This window comes from Pseudorca crassidens, chromosome 17 (assembly GCF_039906515.1).
Source record: "Pseudorca crassidens isolate mPseCra1 chromosome 17, mPseCra1.hap1, whole genome shotgun sequence".
Classification (NCBI taxonomy): domain Eukaryota; kingdom Metazoa; phylum Chordata; class Mammalia; order Artiodactyla; family Delphinidae; genus Pseudorca; species Pseudorca crassidens.
The window spans coordinates 10,645,162-10,663,279 of NC_090312.1; the positions used below are offsets into that span (position 1 = coordinate 10,645,162).

At 40.7% G+C, this 18,118-nt stretch overlaps 1 protein-coding gene across 3 annotated transcripts in view; it reads left to right on the plus strand.

Moving 5' to 3' along the window:
* ADCY8 (adenylate cyclase 8) overlaps nucleotides 1-18,118 on the plus strand; it is a 218,726-nt gene that overhangs the window by 131,448 nt on the left and 69,160 nt on the right. For all 3 annotated transcript variants that reach the window (XM_067711242.1, XM_067711243.1, XM_067711245.1), the window contains one exon: nucleotides 10,888-10,988. In XM_067711242.1, coding sequence (XP_067567343.1) covers nucleotides 10,888-10,988 — 101 coding nt within the window. The remainder of the gene's footprint in view (nucleotides 1-10,887; nucleotides 10,989-18,118) is intronic.

An 18,118-nucleotide genomic window follows, 5' to 3' on the forward strand; every position in this document is an offset into this window, starting at 1 on the left:
GCTATTTATTTTACGTTTGGTAGTGTATATATGTCCATGCCACTCTCTCACTTTGTCACAGCTTACCCTCTCCCCTCCCCATGTCCTCAAGTCAATGCTCTAGTAGGTCTGTGTCTTTATTCCCATCTTACACCTAGGTTCTTCATGACCCTTTTTTTTTTTTCCCTTAGATTCCATATATATATGTTAGCATACGGTATTTGCTTTTCTCTTTCTGACTTACTTCACTCTGTATGACAGACTCTAGGTCCATCCACCTCACTACAAATAACTCAATTTCGTTTCTTTTTATGGCTGAGTGATATTCCATTGTATATATGTGCCACATCTTCTTTATCCATTCATCCGATGATGGACACTTAGGTTGCTTCCATGTCCTGGCAATTGTAAATAGAGCTGCAGTGAGCATTTTGATCTGACTCCTGGCAGTGGAGTTTCAGGAGAGACGATTGTCAGGTTTGCTCACTCCCTGCCGTGTCATTTCATGGTGGTTCACCCACATACACACAGAGGAATCCTTAGAGTTAAGCTTCAGGAAAGTGTGCTCGTGCCTCATTTGTCTCAGCCAAGTTTGAGCAGCACATTTTCCTTCTGTGTTCCAGGGTTTTCGCATCTGTGAAATGAGATAGTTGGACAGCTCCTAGTAGCTTTCAGCAGTCAGTGCTATGAGGCTGTGAATTCCCTAGGGTCATGAGGAACACATGTGCTAGTTTGCCTGGTTTACATCCATTTTCTGAGTGTAATTATAAACAGCACCTCCGTTCACTCAAAAATCACGTGGGTGACAAGTCATGTGACCCAAGGCTTAGACCTTGGCCAGGTTAGAATTAGTGGTTCTCAACATCTTCACTTCCCTGCAACCCCATGAGGTCTCTGGGAAGACCCCAGGATGGGGGAGGGGCCCTAATCCCGTCCTCAAAGGTCTCCTCCAGTTCCTCCCAGATTTCACAGAAGAATCCTCCGCCCTTCTTTAGTTTCCAGCTAAAATTTCCTAAGGGAGCTGTCAGATCTCAGGGGCAAACAGAGATTAGAACTATGGTAAAGAGATGTAGGAAACATGACCTGTCTGTCAAATACTATCAATCATATTGGAATTTTTTCTTTTATTATATATAATTCTTTTTCTCCCTAAAAAAAATTAATTCATTTTCACTAGCAAAAGCTTATACCAAGCATATAAGGCAAGAAGAAAATGACATCTCTTGTCATCTTACAACCCTGGATAACCATCGTTAACATTTTGGCATCTGTCATGAGTCTTTCATGAGTATGATTCTTTATACTTATCTATGCAATTTTTCTATTAAAACAGGACCATTTTGTACATCGTGCCTTGTAACATAGTGTTAAGCATTTTTGCTTGGGCTTTTCCCCACATTATTAAATGTTTAGTTACAAAATAATTTTTGTAACTGCATACTAATCCAGTGCATGTTTTAACCATTTGGGGCTTTTTTTCTCTCAGTTTCTCACTATTATAAATTACAAATTGTGTTGCAATGACCATTGTCATAGTTAAATCATACATCCATGTTTAATTATTTTCTCAGGATAAAATCGTAAGAGTGGGTATGAGATGCACATTTTAAAATACTTGACGTGCGTTCTGAAATCATGCTCAAAACTTATGCCTATACTTTTTAAAACTTGCCAACTTGATAAGATACAAGCAGCATCTTCCTGCCATTTAAAAAAAATATATTATTGCGGTTGAATGTCTTTCTGTATGTCTTTTATGTTTTGGTCTTTATATTTCTTCTTTTGTGATTTGCACACTTGTCTTAATTGTGCAACCTGTCCATTTATCTTAATTGTGTAACTTAAACTTTTGTCTTAATTGTCATCTTTTATTGTGCTGCTCACCTCGTCTTATTGATTTGTGTGTATTCTTTATATAGTGAGGAACTTAAGCCCAGAACACTTAACAAGAAGGTGATATTTCTCAGGCTCTGGCCCGTATTTCTCTTCTAGGACAAGACTCTGAATGAAGCTTAGTATGGGGAAGGGAATTAGTTATAATTATTTATTAATGTTTCCGGGCCAGAGAAACCAACCCAAAACTTTCAGTGCCTTAAGAGAGCTTAATAACATGAAAACACTTATTTGGAGTGACCTCACTCAGCTTAGTGTTACAAAAACAGCATGACCATCTCAGAATGAGATGGTCATCTTGACTGAAGATTAAGATGTTTAATAAATGCTTCAAAATTAATTGAAAATTTATGTTTTGATGTGGGTATTCTAGTGGGATAAGTGTTAAAATCAAACCATATCAATGATGATTAGATTTCCTTCCTTCTTTCAATGCTGATATCTTTCTGTTAAATTCTGAATTTTTTTTCTTTGAGAAATCAGGCCTCCTTCGTCAATATTACAGATTTAGCAATAAAAAGCCTCTTTGTCCTAGGATAATAGTTTTCAAACTTGAGGATCACCTGGGGCTCTTGTTTAAAATGCAGGTGACTGCCCATCACCCTGCCCCCAAGATTCTGATTTTGCAAGGGGACCTGTATTTTGAGAAAACCCTTCTGGGATTCCGCTGTCCTGAGTTGTCAGCCGCCTTTCTCTGTCCTTGGCGGCACGTTAGGACTTGGGCTAGTCACTTGCTTCGTGCCTTCAGAGACCAGGTCACACCAGAAGTTACCGAGTCCATACTCAAGGCCAACATGGCCTCAGACAGGCCTAGAAGGAATGTCTCCATGAGCCCCCCAATGCTCCCAGGAGGTCAGGCTCGGGGGTCAAAGAGACCTTGGTTCAAATCCCACTTTGGAAATAGATGTGGGTGCAATGGATTAATTTACCGATCGTTATTGGATACTGACAAGTTGGTAGCTTTCCATCACTCAGATGGACACCCCGGCACACGTGAAAAAGCTTCATTTATTTCACGCGTGTTTGGTCTTTGCTAAAAGACAGAGGGAAGAACATATACTTGATTACTGACTAGACATGACTTGAACCCAATTCCTGCGAGATACTGGCTGGGTGTTGCAGGACAAGGTGTTTGATCTCAGTGGGATGACAGTGATCATACTACCTGCCCCTCATTGGATTGTTCTGAAAATTAGATGACATAATACTCATATAATAGGTGTTTGAATAAATGCAATAGGTATTGTTTTCCCTTTCCTCCTGATGAATTCTGTGCCAATCCACTTCTGGGTGAGGCTACACCCTCACTTAAAATAAATCTTACACTTCTAGAGCTTCTTTAGAGAAACTGCTTCGTTAAAAAGGGTGGGGGGGAGAGCAGTGTTAACGTGTTTGTATCCCAGGGCACCAGGGTCGTGACTTTCATAAATACAGATTTATATAAGTACCTAAAGGTGTGTCCTAAGCAAGTACACACCTATAGGCCATTGATAATGCTTGCTATGAACCAAGTCCGGTGCTGCCAATTTTCAAAACATTCATTTAATATTACTTTTGTTCCATCGGTAACCACATAAAAACAAGGATGTGTCACACAAGGAAACCTTGAAATAGTCCTTTGGCTGAGAACAAGTGGTTCTTATCTCTGTTCAGAATTTCACTCAGTTTTCTCTATCTTTAATAAAGAAAATCAAAGCTAAGTGGAGGCTTAAGAGATTTCAGGAAAAATGTATCACAGACTTTGAAATGTTTCTTCTTCCCATAAACTCCTATTGGAGTTCCAGTGAGTAGACTAAAATAATTAAGGAGGAATTTCGGCAAAGCAAAGAAGGCTAGGCAAATGAATGAATAATCTGATGGATTAAGATGTTGGATTCTGGAATTAGATAATGAGAAAAATGCTTTTGTCTATTTTCGGAGACGTTCAAAATTTGTTGAAACACACCATTTCTTATGTAGATGCAGAGGAGAGGAACATGGAACACTGAACCAAGTGGTCTTTGGTGTTCTGTCTCATTTAACTGAATTAGACACTTCCTGCTCATTTTCATGATCTTATTTTTAAAAATTCTTTTGAAGGAATTATTCTGTTATAGGATCAGGTTACTCTTGAGTTTTACTTATCTAATAAGGCTCAGAATAATAAGAATATTTAGGCCACCTCCTTCAGGTAAGAAGGACAGATTTCCAAGAGACTTAGGGGAAAAAAAAAAATCCATCCCTATTCAAACAGTAGCTAAGTGAGACTCCTTTACATTCTTGATATTACCTTGTAAAATTCCTGCTATTTCTACACCCTCTAGGTAGTCAAATGATATCAAGGGCCATTTCACTTGTATCTTTTTTATCAGACCAATTAGCTAGCTCCTGTCCCACAAAGGCAGCATTTTCAGAGTCAGGAGTACGAATTTCACCTATAATAATGTAGTGTAGGATGATAGAATTATGATGATTTCAACCTAAAGGTCATCAGCTCAGTCCTTAAAGTAATCCTAGTGTTTCATGTGTGGATATCACCATCACCTATAACCAGGGGCTTCTAGGCAAGGAATAAAGGAAGAGTTATCACTCTCACTGTTGGGGGACTGGGCCAGTCAAGAAAGGAAGAGTCTTTTCTCCCAAGGATGGGAGATTTGGAGGAGGGTGAGCTGGGAGAATGGTGGGTTGGAAACTTTATGAAGTTCTGCTTGGGAAGTCTCCTATGACAATCCATCCCCCTACCAAGGAAGACCATATATTGTCATTACCAAAAATATTTATGTAACATATTATCATTGAGTCTTCTGTCATCTCTGGGATGGCATCCTTCCAGCCTCATTCTTCTGAAGCTGTCCATCTTAAATACATGCTAGCATGACCTTGTGAGTTTACTAACTATGAGGAAATCTACTTTGTTCAAAGGTCAAGTTACTTGGGAAGACATATACCAGTGAGACATTCCTCAGATACACCTGTCACTCGTAGAGTTGTTCTTGAAGATGATTTGGTTAGATGCTAGACACCAGGATAGGGAATATATTCTATTTCAAAATATGAAATTATTGAAAATTAGTTCCTAGCTTTTTTATTGCAATTGCTTTTCACCCAAATGGTCTCATTTAAGGGAGCTCTAGCCAGTGCCATCCTCCATAATGCATGAATTCAACAGAACAGACGTTACATTCCTTCATTCACTCATGCAAAATGAGCAGATTGTCCCAGTTGAGATTCTTCTTTAACAAACATATTAATTTATATTAATGAGAGGTGTGCTAGAAAATTATCATTTTTCAAATTAGATTTATCCAAAGGTGGAATGGGCTCTCAAGTGAGGGGCTGATTTCCCCCATCACACTCAGGCAGGACTTAATGGCTCATTTCTGAGAGGTTTTACTGAGTGAAATCAGCATTACTAAGAGCTGGACCAAGGTGACAAATAAAATCCATTCCACCTATAAAATTTTTCAATCCACATACACACTTGAAACAAAGACCAGACGAATCATTGTAGTTTGGACAATTAACTAGATTATTGCTATGGTTAGAAGCATCCTCTACATCTGGTAGGGATGTGAGAATTTAGTCAGTACCTTTTAGCTCATAGTCGAAGAAGAGGATCTAGCAGAGCGGGATGATTTCCCTCCAGCCCACTTAGGAAGATTTTCCGGGCATGTCTCAGGCAAAGAAAGATAGCAAATTAGAAGCTCTGTTCATCACCTCTGCAAGCTAGCTTCCCTGGTCACACCTCTGGGGATGAACAATCTAGAATGGGCTTTACCTTGTGTGATCACACTTGGGGTTCCAGGCTTCCTTTTGACAGGAACCCACAGATCCTCCTGGCTCTGAGTTCATTTATGAATATGCCTTTCAAGAGCGTGCAGGGCCGACATCCCCAGACATGAACAAAATGGAACACAAGTCCTTCCTGTTCCCCTTCCTTAGAAGGGAACCCAAGTCTCAACCTGATCAAATCAAGTAGGAATATTCATTTTAAAAACAATTTTTCAATTATTCGAAGACGGTGGTCCCTCTTCTTCTGTTGCATTTAATAAAATCCAGTGTATCTCTTCTTTTCTTCCCTGTTACTCGTTCACTCCTCTAGGCCTTAAGGAAGGGGTTCTTTACATTGCATTGCTTTGTGCTGAGGAGCTATTCATGAGTCATGAAAATGCAGCAGTGCCAATTTACTAAACTAATTCATGGGCTGTTTATGAGGCCCGTTCTCTGCCCAGATCATGTTTCACCTTCATTCTAATGAAGATTTACACAGACTCAAACTTTTAACCCATTTTCTTTCTTTGTATTGTAAACCACATCACTGAAATACAACAAGACACGTGATCGTGCACCTTGTGAAGATGATTTTACCTTGAAAATAGCAAAGTTGCAGCAGTTAGTGCACCCGGTGAGGCCTTGCGCTCTCTGGATTCCGTCCTTACAATCTGTGAGGTCCTAACTGAGTTACTCAGTGATTCTAATCTTCAGATTCATTATCTGCAAAATGGCGATATGATCAATGGGATCTTCTTTAAAGTGCTGTCATGATAATTGAATGAGACCATCCACATAAAGCATGTAGCCTATTGCTCACCTTGCACTAGATATTACTCATTATTACTCAATTTGTTACACTAGATTTTGACCATTTCCTGAATCAACCAAAGCCTTACAGATTGAAAAGTAATAATACAGTTGTTCCTCTGTATCAGCAGGGCCTTGATTCCAGGACCCCCCTACCCCTCGTAGATACCAAAATCCACAGACACTCAAATCCCTTATATACAATGACATAGTATTTGCATATAATCTACACACATCCTCTCCTATACTTCAAATAATCTCTAATTTACTTGTAATACCTAGTACAATATAAATGCTATGTTAATAGTTGCAAATGCAGTGTAAGTACTGTGCAGATAGTTGCCGGTGAGTGGCAAGTTCAAGTTTTGATTTGGGGAACTTTCTGGAGTTTTTTTTCACGAATATTTTTGATTTGTGGTTGGCTGAATCTGATGTGGAACCCCTGGATACAGAGGGCTGACTATAATCAAAATTCTAATCTAAGCTCTCAAAGGAAGCATTTGTAATTTGTTCCAAGTGGCACGGTCTTTTTAATTGGTATTAATCCCATTTATAGTTGGCTCAGTTACTGTCTTCAGGCATTTCCTGCCCAAAGACACTGATCTAGGAGCCAGGAGATGTGGCTTATCGTCTGAACTTTGCCACCAACCACCTAATTGACTTTGATCAGCTCTTTCCCCTATCTGATTCTCAAGTTCCTCATTTGTAACATATACAGTTGCCAAGTCCTCTTACAGACCAAGGACTCAATGAATTATAAGGGCCCAGTGGTCATTTCCAAGGACAGCTTTCCTAAAGGTCCCTGGAGAAGAGAGAATTCCACCCATTGATGGAGGATCTTTTAGGAAGAAAGGAAAAGAATAAGGGCAAAGTCTTTTCCTAAAACAAAAGACTGCACACGAGATTATAATTCCCCTTTGAAGAATCTTTTCTAACTTGATGGACCAATCAGTCAGCAATGCTTTGGGGGACCCTACTGAGTACAAGGTATAATTTTGTACAGAGAAATAGAAGACAGCATTCTAGAAAGCAACACTGTGGTTGAAAAGTAGGCTTCAAAAAGGTAACAAGTATAGCAAAAAAATATGTATAATTAATTGATTATAGTAAACACTTATGTAAGGTTACCATGTGCTATAAGCATTGCTCTAAGCACTTTGCATATATTAACTCATTTCATCCTCCCAGCAACCCATACGAGATAGTTTTTATTATTATCCCCTTTTTCTGGATGAGGCAACTGTGGCACAGAAAACCTAGTAAATTTGTCCAAGGTACATAGCTAGGAAGTGTTGAAGCTGGTATTCACATCCGGGTAGTCCAGCTCTAGATGAGTCCATGCTCACCACTAAGGTAGAAAAGAATATGTGGCACCACGTGAGGACAGAGCAGAGACCAGATAAAGAGTCTGCCTATGGCAGGAAGGAGAATACGTGTAACTTAGTGTAGCTGTGAACCAGAGTGATCAGATCTTCGTAAGTCAAGAGGAAGTGAAATGAATTATCACTCAATCTCATCCTGAGCCAGTTAGGAACGTTCTTTCCATAGTTCTGTCTCCTTACATTTCCAAAGTACACTCCATTATGAAACCCAGTATTTTATATTTGATTGGTTTCATCTCCACAAATATTCCTTTCTGTGACTGTGCTAGGCACTGGAGTTCAAACCTGAAAATAAGAGAATTTATTATTAAATTCTAGCATAATAAAATACAGTAAAATGAAAGAGCACTGCAAAACCTGTGAATTGTATTCATTCCCCCGTTTGATAGTTAAGAAAAGTGAGGTTAAAAGGAATTGGCTTTGCTCACAGTGAAACACTGACAGAGTGGAAGATATGGAGGTTCAGCAGATACTTTGTCACCAACCAGCTTGACTTCTGAAGGAAATGAACAACATGAAACCAGATGCAACTTTAGTCTGGACAAATGATGATTATGTGACTTTTTTTTTTTGCTTTGCTGTACGCGGACTTCTCACTGTTGTGGCCTCTCCCGTTGTGGAGCACAGGCTCCAGACGCACAGGCTCAGTGGCCATGGCTCACGGGCCCAGCGCTCCACGGCATGTGGGATCTTCCCGGGCTGGGGCACGAACCCGCGTCCCCTGCATCGGCAGGCGGACTCTCAACCACTGCGCCACCAGGGAAACCCGACATTTTTTTTTTAAGTCATCAGTTAAAACATTCAGGAAAGGAGTCAGGACTCAGGCTTGGGATCGATAGGAAAAAAACCTCCCCACAGTGAGAATGAGCCCAAAATGGGAAGGAATCCTTTTGCAAAGGAATGAGCTCTTAGGCGCTAGAAGGATTCAAGTTGAGGGTGTTTGAAACCCTAGGATGCCTGCCCCAGGAGAAGAGAACCCCACTGCCACCAACAAAGCAGAAAAGGTCACATCTGATGATAATCAGCAGGCATTTGAGTAGCCCTCAGGGATATTACGGAAAGGATAGGCAACGGTCCATCATGACTCCAAGATGCTGTGATGATGGAAGTGAAGAGGATGATAAAGATGAAGATGATGAAAAGCAGCAAGAGAGAGATTCGGTACATGAAAAATTATTATTGTTGTTCTTAAAATCTTATTATTGAGCTTCCCTGGTGGCGCAGTGGTTGAGAGCCAGCCTGCCGATGCAGGGGACACGGGTTCGTGCCCCGGTCTGGGAAGACCCCACATGCCGCGGAGCGGCTGGGCCCGTGAGCCATGGCCGCTGAGCCTGCGCTTCCGGAGCCTGTGCTCCGCAACGAGAGAGGCCACAACAGTGAGAGGCCGGCGTACCGCAAAAAAACAAACAAACAAACAAACAAACAAACAAAAAACTCATTATTAAATCTAAATAACCAAGCTGGTTTGAAAGCAGACAGCCAACAAAGAATAATTAGATCTTGTGCAATCGGTTGTTAGAAGGAATTCAGACATTTATCTTTCTTTGAATTAACTGCTTTGTGGCTCCTTCATTTATCTTCAGGCTGGTATGTGTGGGTCTCTCTGGTGGTGCCCTGCTCTTAGGTAGGGCTCTTTGAAAACTATCAGTAACATGGATTTTCCGTAGCTTTATCAGGAGTGAAGATGGCTACAGTGATTGTTCAGGGGCTTGTTCCCCTCTAGATATGGAGCAGGTTGTCAGCAAACAGGCAGAGGCCTCCACACCAGGGAGTAGAAAAAGCATTGCCCTATGACAGCAGTGAATGTGCAGTTTCTGAGCAGCATTGTGCTTCCCCCATGGATCTCACCAGATACCTGTCATTGCCACTGTCCAAATCACAGCCATGACATCGATCAGTGAGTTCAGTCTAAAACCCAGACCACGCCAAGAAATAGGCAAGAGAATAACAATCATGTAACCATTGACTATGACTCCCATATCAACAAGTTGGACTAATTTTGTTTCACTGACCTGACCAAATCTTCTCTTGGTATTAGGGACATAGACCCGGAGATGCTGGGATAGCTCTGTTTACTGGCTTCCTTTATAAAATAACCGTGAAATTCAAATCAGGGATCATATAGTTCCAAAGCCATGCTTCGCTTTCTGTTCTCACCCCCCAAAATGCTCTGTGCTGTGTGATCTATGGCAAGTTACTAGACCTCTCTGGCATTAAAGTAAAAAGAAGGACTTGGTTTAGGTTAATTTTAAGATCTTTTTCAGCTTTAAAAATCCTTTCTTCTTCTGAAGGAATTGAATTATGTCTCAGTGACTAGAAGATGGTTCAGGAAACTAGGCAGGACTAAGGCAAGTATACGCACATTCAGTGCTGACCTTCCAGAAGCTTCTAAGGCTGGACAACAAAATTACTGAGTTCTCTGGATAATCAAAACAAAGTTAGCAGCATTCCCCGGGGCCACCTCGAGCAGACAACAGAAGGGCAGTCAAGCACATTGGTCGATCAGTTTGGGTTTCTCTTGTGCAAAATGAAACAGCTGCCCTTGCTGGAAATTTCTTTGGCTGTTTTCTATTCTAAGATTCCATGAATTTATTTTTTCAGTAGTTTTTATGAGAAGAGAGGCAGACTCTCTGGTCAAAAATTTCCCTGTGTCCACAAGAGCAAGATCCTTAAATGACTTAACGTTTACTCATGAAGAACGTCAATGTGAATTTGATTTGCTGTGTATATGGTTGTGTGCTCTTCTGTTTTGTTAAAATGATGTTATTTGGGAGGAAGGAGGAGAACTGGCTTATAAGTTTATGCAAAGTCCCTCTCACGTTCCCCTTTACTGTGAAGGGAATCGTATTCACCCCTGGGCTCTCACTGGAAGGTTGGTGGGAGGGATGGAGAAAATGCTCCGTGAAGGTTATATTAAGATATGGATGCCTCTTAATTTTAAAAATATACACATTTAAATGCCTTGTCTCTTCTTGATGTTTATCCCCAACTCCAAACACTAGTAAAACTTCACTCTTCCAAGTGCCCAACTCTACTGCGAAGTAATTCATTCTCCTTTTTTTTTTCATTACAGTATTCTCAAATGAGGGACGAAGTCTTCAAATCAAACCTGGTCTGTGCGTTTATCGTTCTTCTATTTATCACGGCAATACAAAGTTTGCTTCCTTCTTCAAGGTAAATATGAAGGGACTAAGTTATCAGATGAAATGTCTTTGTGAGCTGATGGGCCCTCACCTGGAGCTAGCCGCTGACCTTTTCAAGGGATCAGAATTTACCATAACGGGATCCAGGATTCATAGCAAAATATTTGACAGTATCAGAGTCTGTTCTGGTTGTCTTATGCTGCATAGTAATCTCATTACTCTACCAAGACAAGGGCTTTTTCCCAATCTTAATAAAACAACCACCAAAATCAACGTAGGCCTCCCTTTTATTTGACATTGCACCCATGAATGCAGAAAGTAAGTATAAGTCCCTTCATCCCCATTAAGTTGTCCCTTTGTTAATTACCTCTTTGTTGTTCATAGATACAGGATCATAGCTTCCAGGGTCAGCAGAATTGGCACTCTAATAATACTACAAACAAATATATGTGGCCAGTCCCTGATCCAAATTCTTTATATATAGTACACACCTAAATCTCATGGCAACCCTATGAGGTAGGTACTGTCATTATCCTCACTTGAAAGAGGAGAGAACTGAGGCCCAGAGTAATGAAATAAGTTGCCCAAGGTCTCACAGCTGAAAAATGTTACAGCCTGGATTCAAAATCAGGAAGTCTAGCTCCACAGCCTGGACTCTTAAGACTCTATTAGACACAGACTTTTATTATACAGGTTATAGGTGCCAGCGCCAGCATTTGAATCTAGTTCTGGATTAGTCCAATGACCATGTTTTTTCCTCTCTCCTGCACTGTAAGGTAACCCTTGCCTCTTTTCTCGGATATATTCCCTTCTCCCTAAACTAACCAGGAATTTCCCCCTTTCGTGTGGTTAAAAAATAACGTCAACAAATATTAGTTAAATGTCTAATACAGGCAAAGCAACTTACTAGCCCTTGAGGATGGTATAATTTTTCCAGAGGAAGTCTGCATCTTCTAAGACATAATTTAGTGGGAGAGAGAGAGACGTTAATAATGGCTTCCAGTTACTGAGCATTTATTATATGCCAGGAAAGTGCTAAATCCTTTGCACAGATTGTCTCAATAAAGCCTCAAAAATAACCAGTAAGTAAGGCAGCATTCTAATCCCCATCTATATAGTGACTGAGCTGGGATTTGAACACAGAGACAGTCTGTGCTTTTAATTACTTAACTGCTTTGTGCCAAAATCAGTGATTCATTCTGCCTAGGTGGTTTAAAGAAAGTTGGCACAAGGGGTGATGCTTTGAGCTGAGTAGGATGAGGGAGAAAGAGTGGAAGAGTGTCCGCAGCTTAGGAAACAGTGCAGGCAAAAGCACAGAGATGTGAACAACCTCGTGTTTGTAGCACGGTGAGTAAATGGAAGACTTAAGGGTCAAGCATTTGTGCAAGGATGTGGTGGGTGCCATGGCTGAAAAGGGAGATAACCTGCAGGAGGGCAGCGTCCACATGCTCTGGTAAGGAATTTAGAATTGAATCTGGGAGCAGGAAGGAGACCCTGAAGGTTTTTGAGGAAGGTTGTAACATGATTCTGTGAAGGAAAGACGTTCAGGTTAACTAACAGTCAGGGAATGGCAATGCTTGACCTTTTCCAGATTGGCAGGGGTGTAAGGGGAAAAGGGATTCAGGGAAGATGGTGGTAGAAGTAGTCCATTTCTGAATTTCTCAGAATTCCCACATATCTGAGCAACTGCATAAAACCAAAAACCTCAAGGACCATATTTACAACAAAAATAGGTGATGTGGTAAACCCATAAATTTAAAAATGGGAATGACAATCTCCCAAGAGCCCCAAGATGGGGTGTGATATCAACATCCGTGTGGGAGGAATTGGAAAGAAACAAGTAGGCATCTGTCATATCTGGGAGGAAAAGAGCCCCAGTATCGCCAACAGATACTCACTGGGAAGGGCCATGGGCCAAATTGCAAAAGCAGTTGAAAGTGGGAGGGGGTTTGCCCAATCCAACGTCAGGTGAGCGCAAAGGTCTGCAGTTAAGGTCCAAAGAGCTAGAATTGTCAGACACTATGAACTCCCAAAACTGACCAGTCAAATCTCCCTCCCAGGATAGGGCCCTGGAAGGAACTGTATGAATAGGATCAAAATTACTCACAATAGGGCTTCCCTGGTGGCGCAGTGGTTGAGAGTCCGCCTGCCGATGCAGGGGACACGGGTTCGTGCCCCGGTCCGGGAAGATCCCACATGCCGCAGAGCGGCTGGGCCCGTGAGCCATGGCCGCTGAGCCTGTGCATCCGGAGCCTGTGCTCCGCAACGGGAGAGGCCACAACAGTGAGAGGCCCGCGTACCACACACACAAAAATAATTACTCACGATAGGGTTATAATGAAGAAGGGAGGGTCCAAGTAAAAGTGGAAAGGGAATCTAGCCATCATGTTTTGAATACTATGTGAAAACAACTAAAGAAGTCTCTGTGGAGTTAAAAAATAAACTATCCCAAAAACACCTCTTTATAAATGTTCAACCAAGTTAATTTTACACAAAAATTAGCAACAAAATGTATTGATGACAATCCCATAGTAAGCTATTATAAGGAAAACAAGAATTAAAAGTAGATTAATATCCTGATAGGCAATGAAAGCACTCCAAAAGGACATGCCTACAACATATAACAAAACATTAACCTACTATTTCAAAAAGAACTGAAACCCTTAATGTGACTTAAGACATCAAATGACAGCCTAAATCAGAATTAGAAAAAACTTAGCGATTTGGGAAGAGTGTTCAAAAAGGAAATAAAAATAAAAGAAAGATACATTTCAGAAATGAAGACTTAATACAAGGGAACATAGGGCACATGAACATAGCACATAATGCCTTAAGAGAAATAGAAGGTGGAAAGGAAGAATATTTTAAAGTCAAAAAGGAGATTTAAAGAATTGACAAAGCCCCATGCCCCACACCTGCTCCCCACACCAACAACCCAGTATATTATTTGCGGGCTGTGGCTGAAAGAATTGCAAGGCCCAGATTCTTTCTCAGTATTTAGGGGAGTTCGGTTCAAACACAAGGAAACAAGAAGAATCTGGAGTCACTGGTACATACAGGTACTGCAAACACCAAGCATAGCCCAACCTCTAGCCATAAATCCTCACAGTAAAGGTGTATTCACCTCAGTTTCTATTACCTGATACAATATAACCAGATTTCAACAGAAAATTACAAGTTGTGTCAAAAGGGAAGAAGAGACAAAGCAATCATCAGAACTAGACTACTCAAGTTATGACACAGCTGTTGAAATTATCAGAAAGAGAATTTGAAATAACTATTATTACCATATCAAGCGTCCCAACGGGAAAAGTAGACACCACACAAGAAAAGATGGGCAATATATTCCAACCCAATAGTTGGAAACTCTAAGGAAAAGTCAAAAAGAAATGCTAGAACTCAAAAACACCATAATAGAAATAACGAATGCCTTTGATGGGCACATCAATAGATTCAACAACACCAAGGAAAGAATCAGTGAGTTTGCATATAGGTCAATAGAAACTTCCCAAATTGAAATGCAAAGAGAAAAATGAAATTAAAAAAAATTAAAAATCACAGCATTCAAGAACTCTGGGACAATTCCAAAAGGTGTAACTTACGCATAATTGGAATACCAGAAGGAGATAAAAGGAGAGCTGAGCAGAAAACATCTTTGAAGTAATAATGGCTGAAGACTTTCTAAAATTAATGACAGACACCAAAGCACAGAACCAGGAACCTCAGGGAACACTAGGCAGGATAAATACAATAAATAAATAACCAAACAAATAAATAACACACTTAAGTATGTCATATTCAAATTGCAGAAAACCAAAGACAAAGTCTTAATGGAAGACACAGTGCAGGGCCGTGTGGGGAGGGGGTTACTACTTACCTATAGAGGAAGAGGAAGAATTACATGGTGCTTCTCATCAGAAACTGTGCAAGCAAGAAGAGAACGGAGCTGGAGCCACCAACCTAGAAGTCAAAAGCAAAAGAAAAATGAAGACTTTATCAGACAAATAAAAATGGCATTTCCAGATGACCTTCCCTGCATGAAATGTTAAAAAAAAAATAGTTCTTCAAACAGAAGGAAAATGATGTAGATCAGGAACTTGCTCTACGCAGAGAAAGGAAGAGTATCAGAGAAGGAATAACGAAGTTAAATAAAATGGTTTTTTCATATTCTTAATTGATCTAAAAGATAACTGTTTAAAGTAACAATAACGATGTATTTAGTGGTTATACATATGGATGAGTGAAATGAATGACAGCAGTGTCAATAAGGCATGTGAGGGAGGAATTGGGGATGCTTTGTTTTCAGGTACCCCCGTTACGCATGAAGTGCTACAGTATAATTTGAAGGTAGACCTAGATTAATTTCAAAAGCGTATTGTAAACTCTAGGGCAAACACTAAAAAAATTTTAAAACAAATAAAATTAATATGCTAAGAAAGGAAACAAAATGGAATCATATGAAATGCTCAGTTAAAATCAGAGAGCATGGGCTTCCCTGGTGGCACAGTGGTTGAGAGTCCGCCTGCCGATGCAGGGGACACGGGTTCGTGCCCCGGTCCGGGAAGATCCCATATGCCGCGGAGCGGCTGGGCCCGTGAGCCATGGCCGCTGAGCCTGCGCGTCCGGAGCCTGTGCTCCGCAACAGGAGGGGGCACAACAGTGAGAGGCCCGCGTACCGCAAAAAAAAAAAAAAAAAAAAAGTCAGAAAGCATGCAAAGGGAAGGAGGATATTATTTGGGGAGTGAGGAGGAAAAGGATCATTGCATAGACGAAGCCCAGGACATGTTTTTAGGGTAGTGAAACTATTCAGGATGACATTGTAATGGTCATGATACTATGACCATGCATTTGTAAAATCCCGTAGAACTTTACAGCACAAAGAATGAAAACCTTAATGTATACAAATGTTTTAAAATTGTTTACGAGTTCAGGGAAACCCATGATGAAATCAGACTGCGATAAAAGAACATAACTGTATTAAAAATGTGAAACAACCTCACCAAAGGGGGTGGGGAGAAAAGGTGGTTCCTAAGTAGCTTTGGAGATGCGTGGACTCTTGAGGACTAAACGAGAAAGAACTGTGCAGTAGTGCTGTGCGTTAGCTGATAAAGGTGTTTCTCATGGAGCTATGTGTGAACAACCTGAACCACAGTATATGTGCGCTATAATTTCAACAGTTAAGTAAATGGATGGAAGACTGCGGGAGTCAAGTTTCTCACTGTTGACGGAGAAGGTTACAGATAAGCAAGGAGAAAACGCTAGAATGATCCCTATGATAAAGGATTAGAGTTGGAGACATTAGTATGAATTTGTTTAGCTCACTGTAGTTATAGTTAGATATAGGCTGTCTGTATAAACACAGATATGTTTATCGATACAGATTAGAATACACATATGTGTGTCCTTGCTCTGTCAGCAGAGGACGCCCAGGAGCAATGACGCCTCAGTAGTAACACCACATCAAGCAGTGAGCACAGCCCTGATCTTGATTTCTAATATCCATATCCAATATAAGGAACCAGGGCTCCTTGGGGAGCTGGCTGATTCTAAGTCTGGGCTAGTAAGTATACAGGAGGAGCCTGGAACATCATTTAGGGCCAGAAAAGAAGGAAATATTAAAACATACACACACATGGAAGTATGTCAAAGGGACACAGGGAAAGCTCCCTGGAAGCAGAGCTGGAACAACTTGAGCAAGAAAATAAATAAAGTAGTATTGGATTATAACCCAAAATATAAAATAAATATCCGTAGGTTCACTGACGTAAATAAATGGTTGAATGAATAAATAAAAGGTGAAGACCAGACAAATTTCCCATGGGGAAAAATCCAAGGAATTTATGTAGATGCTCTGTGCTCAGTGAGGTGGAACTGAAGCCCCTCTCCTCAAGTATGGCTATGCTGAAGGTGACTTCCACAGCGTGGATGGCGGGGTATACGGAGAATCCCGCTACACACTACCTCAGCCAGCTGATAATGGTTCACGTCAACAGTGATGTCATGTTGATGAGCTGTGATGAGAATGCCATGAGCTCTGTGGTCTTCCTCCCCAAAATCCATAACCTAATCACGAGGAAACATCAGACACATCCCAACTGAAAGACATTCTACAGCATATCTAACCAGTACTCCTCAAAACGGTCAAGGTCATTTAAAACAAAGGAAGTCAGAAAGAGAAAAACAAATACCCTATGCTAACACATATGTATGGAATCTAAAAAAAAATGGTTCTGAAGAACCTAGGGGCAGGACAGGAATAAAGATGCAGACGTAGAGAATTGACTTGAGGACACGAGGAGAGGGAAGGGTAAGCTGGGATGAAGTGAGAGTGGCATGGACATATATACACTACCAAATGTAAAATAGATAGCTAGTGGGAAGCAGCCGCATAGCCCAGGGAGATCAGCTCGGTGCTTTGTGACCACCTAGAGGGGTGGGATAGGGAGGGTGGGAGGGAGACTCAAGAGGGAGGAGATATGGGGATATATGTATATGTATAGCTGACTCACTTTGTTATACAGCAGAAACAAACACACCATTGTAAAGCAATTATACTCCAATAAAGATGTTAAAAAATAAAGTAAAACAAAGGAAGTCTGAGAAACTTTCACAGCAAGAAGAGCTTAAGACATGAGAACTAGAAGGAAGATGGTATCCTGGATTGGAGATATAAATATGGGAAATCCTAGAAAGAATTTCCAACGCAGTCTAAGTATATGTGAGCATAACTAGGGGCCAGATTGTGGTCCGGAAGTAACATATCACAGTTGGTTTTTTTGTTTTTTTAATTTTGGAGATATGTTTGATTCTACGGCTGGGACAGGAAATGTGCAAGATAGGCCTGGAACCTCTTGTCCTACTAGAATGCGAAGAAGCCATCATGCTTCTTAGTTACCTCTAAAGGACTCAGAAACTGCATTGAAGAAGCTTCCATTGTCCAAAGATGGAATAATTTTAGCCCCAGTGTGGATCATTGTTAAAACAGTCGATCAAAAACCAGCAAATATTTTAAACTTTATGAGTTTATAATGACATTTTTAAGAGTTGATAACCTTTGGTGGATGATAGGGAACTGATCTGTTGTATTGCAAACTAGTGAAAAAAGGGAAAGAAACAATTTTTTTTCCTGTCTTTCCTGCATGAACTGCAAGATCAGGTGAG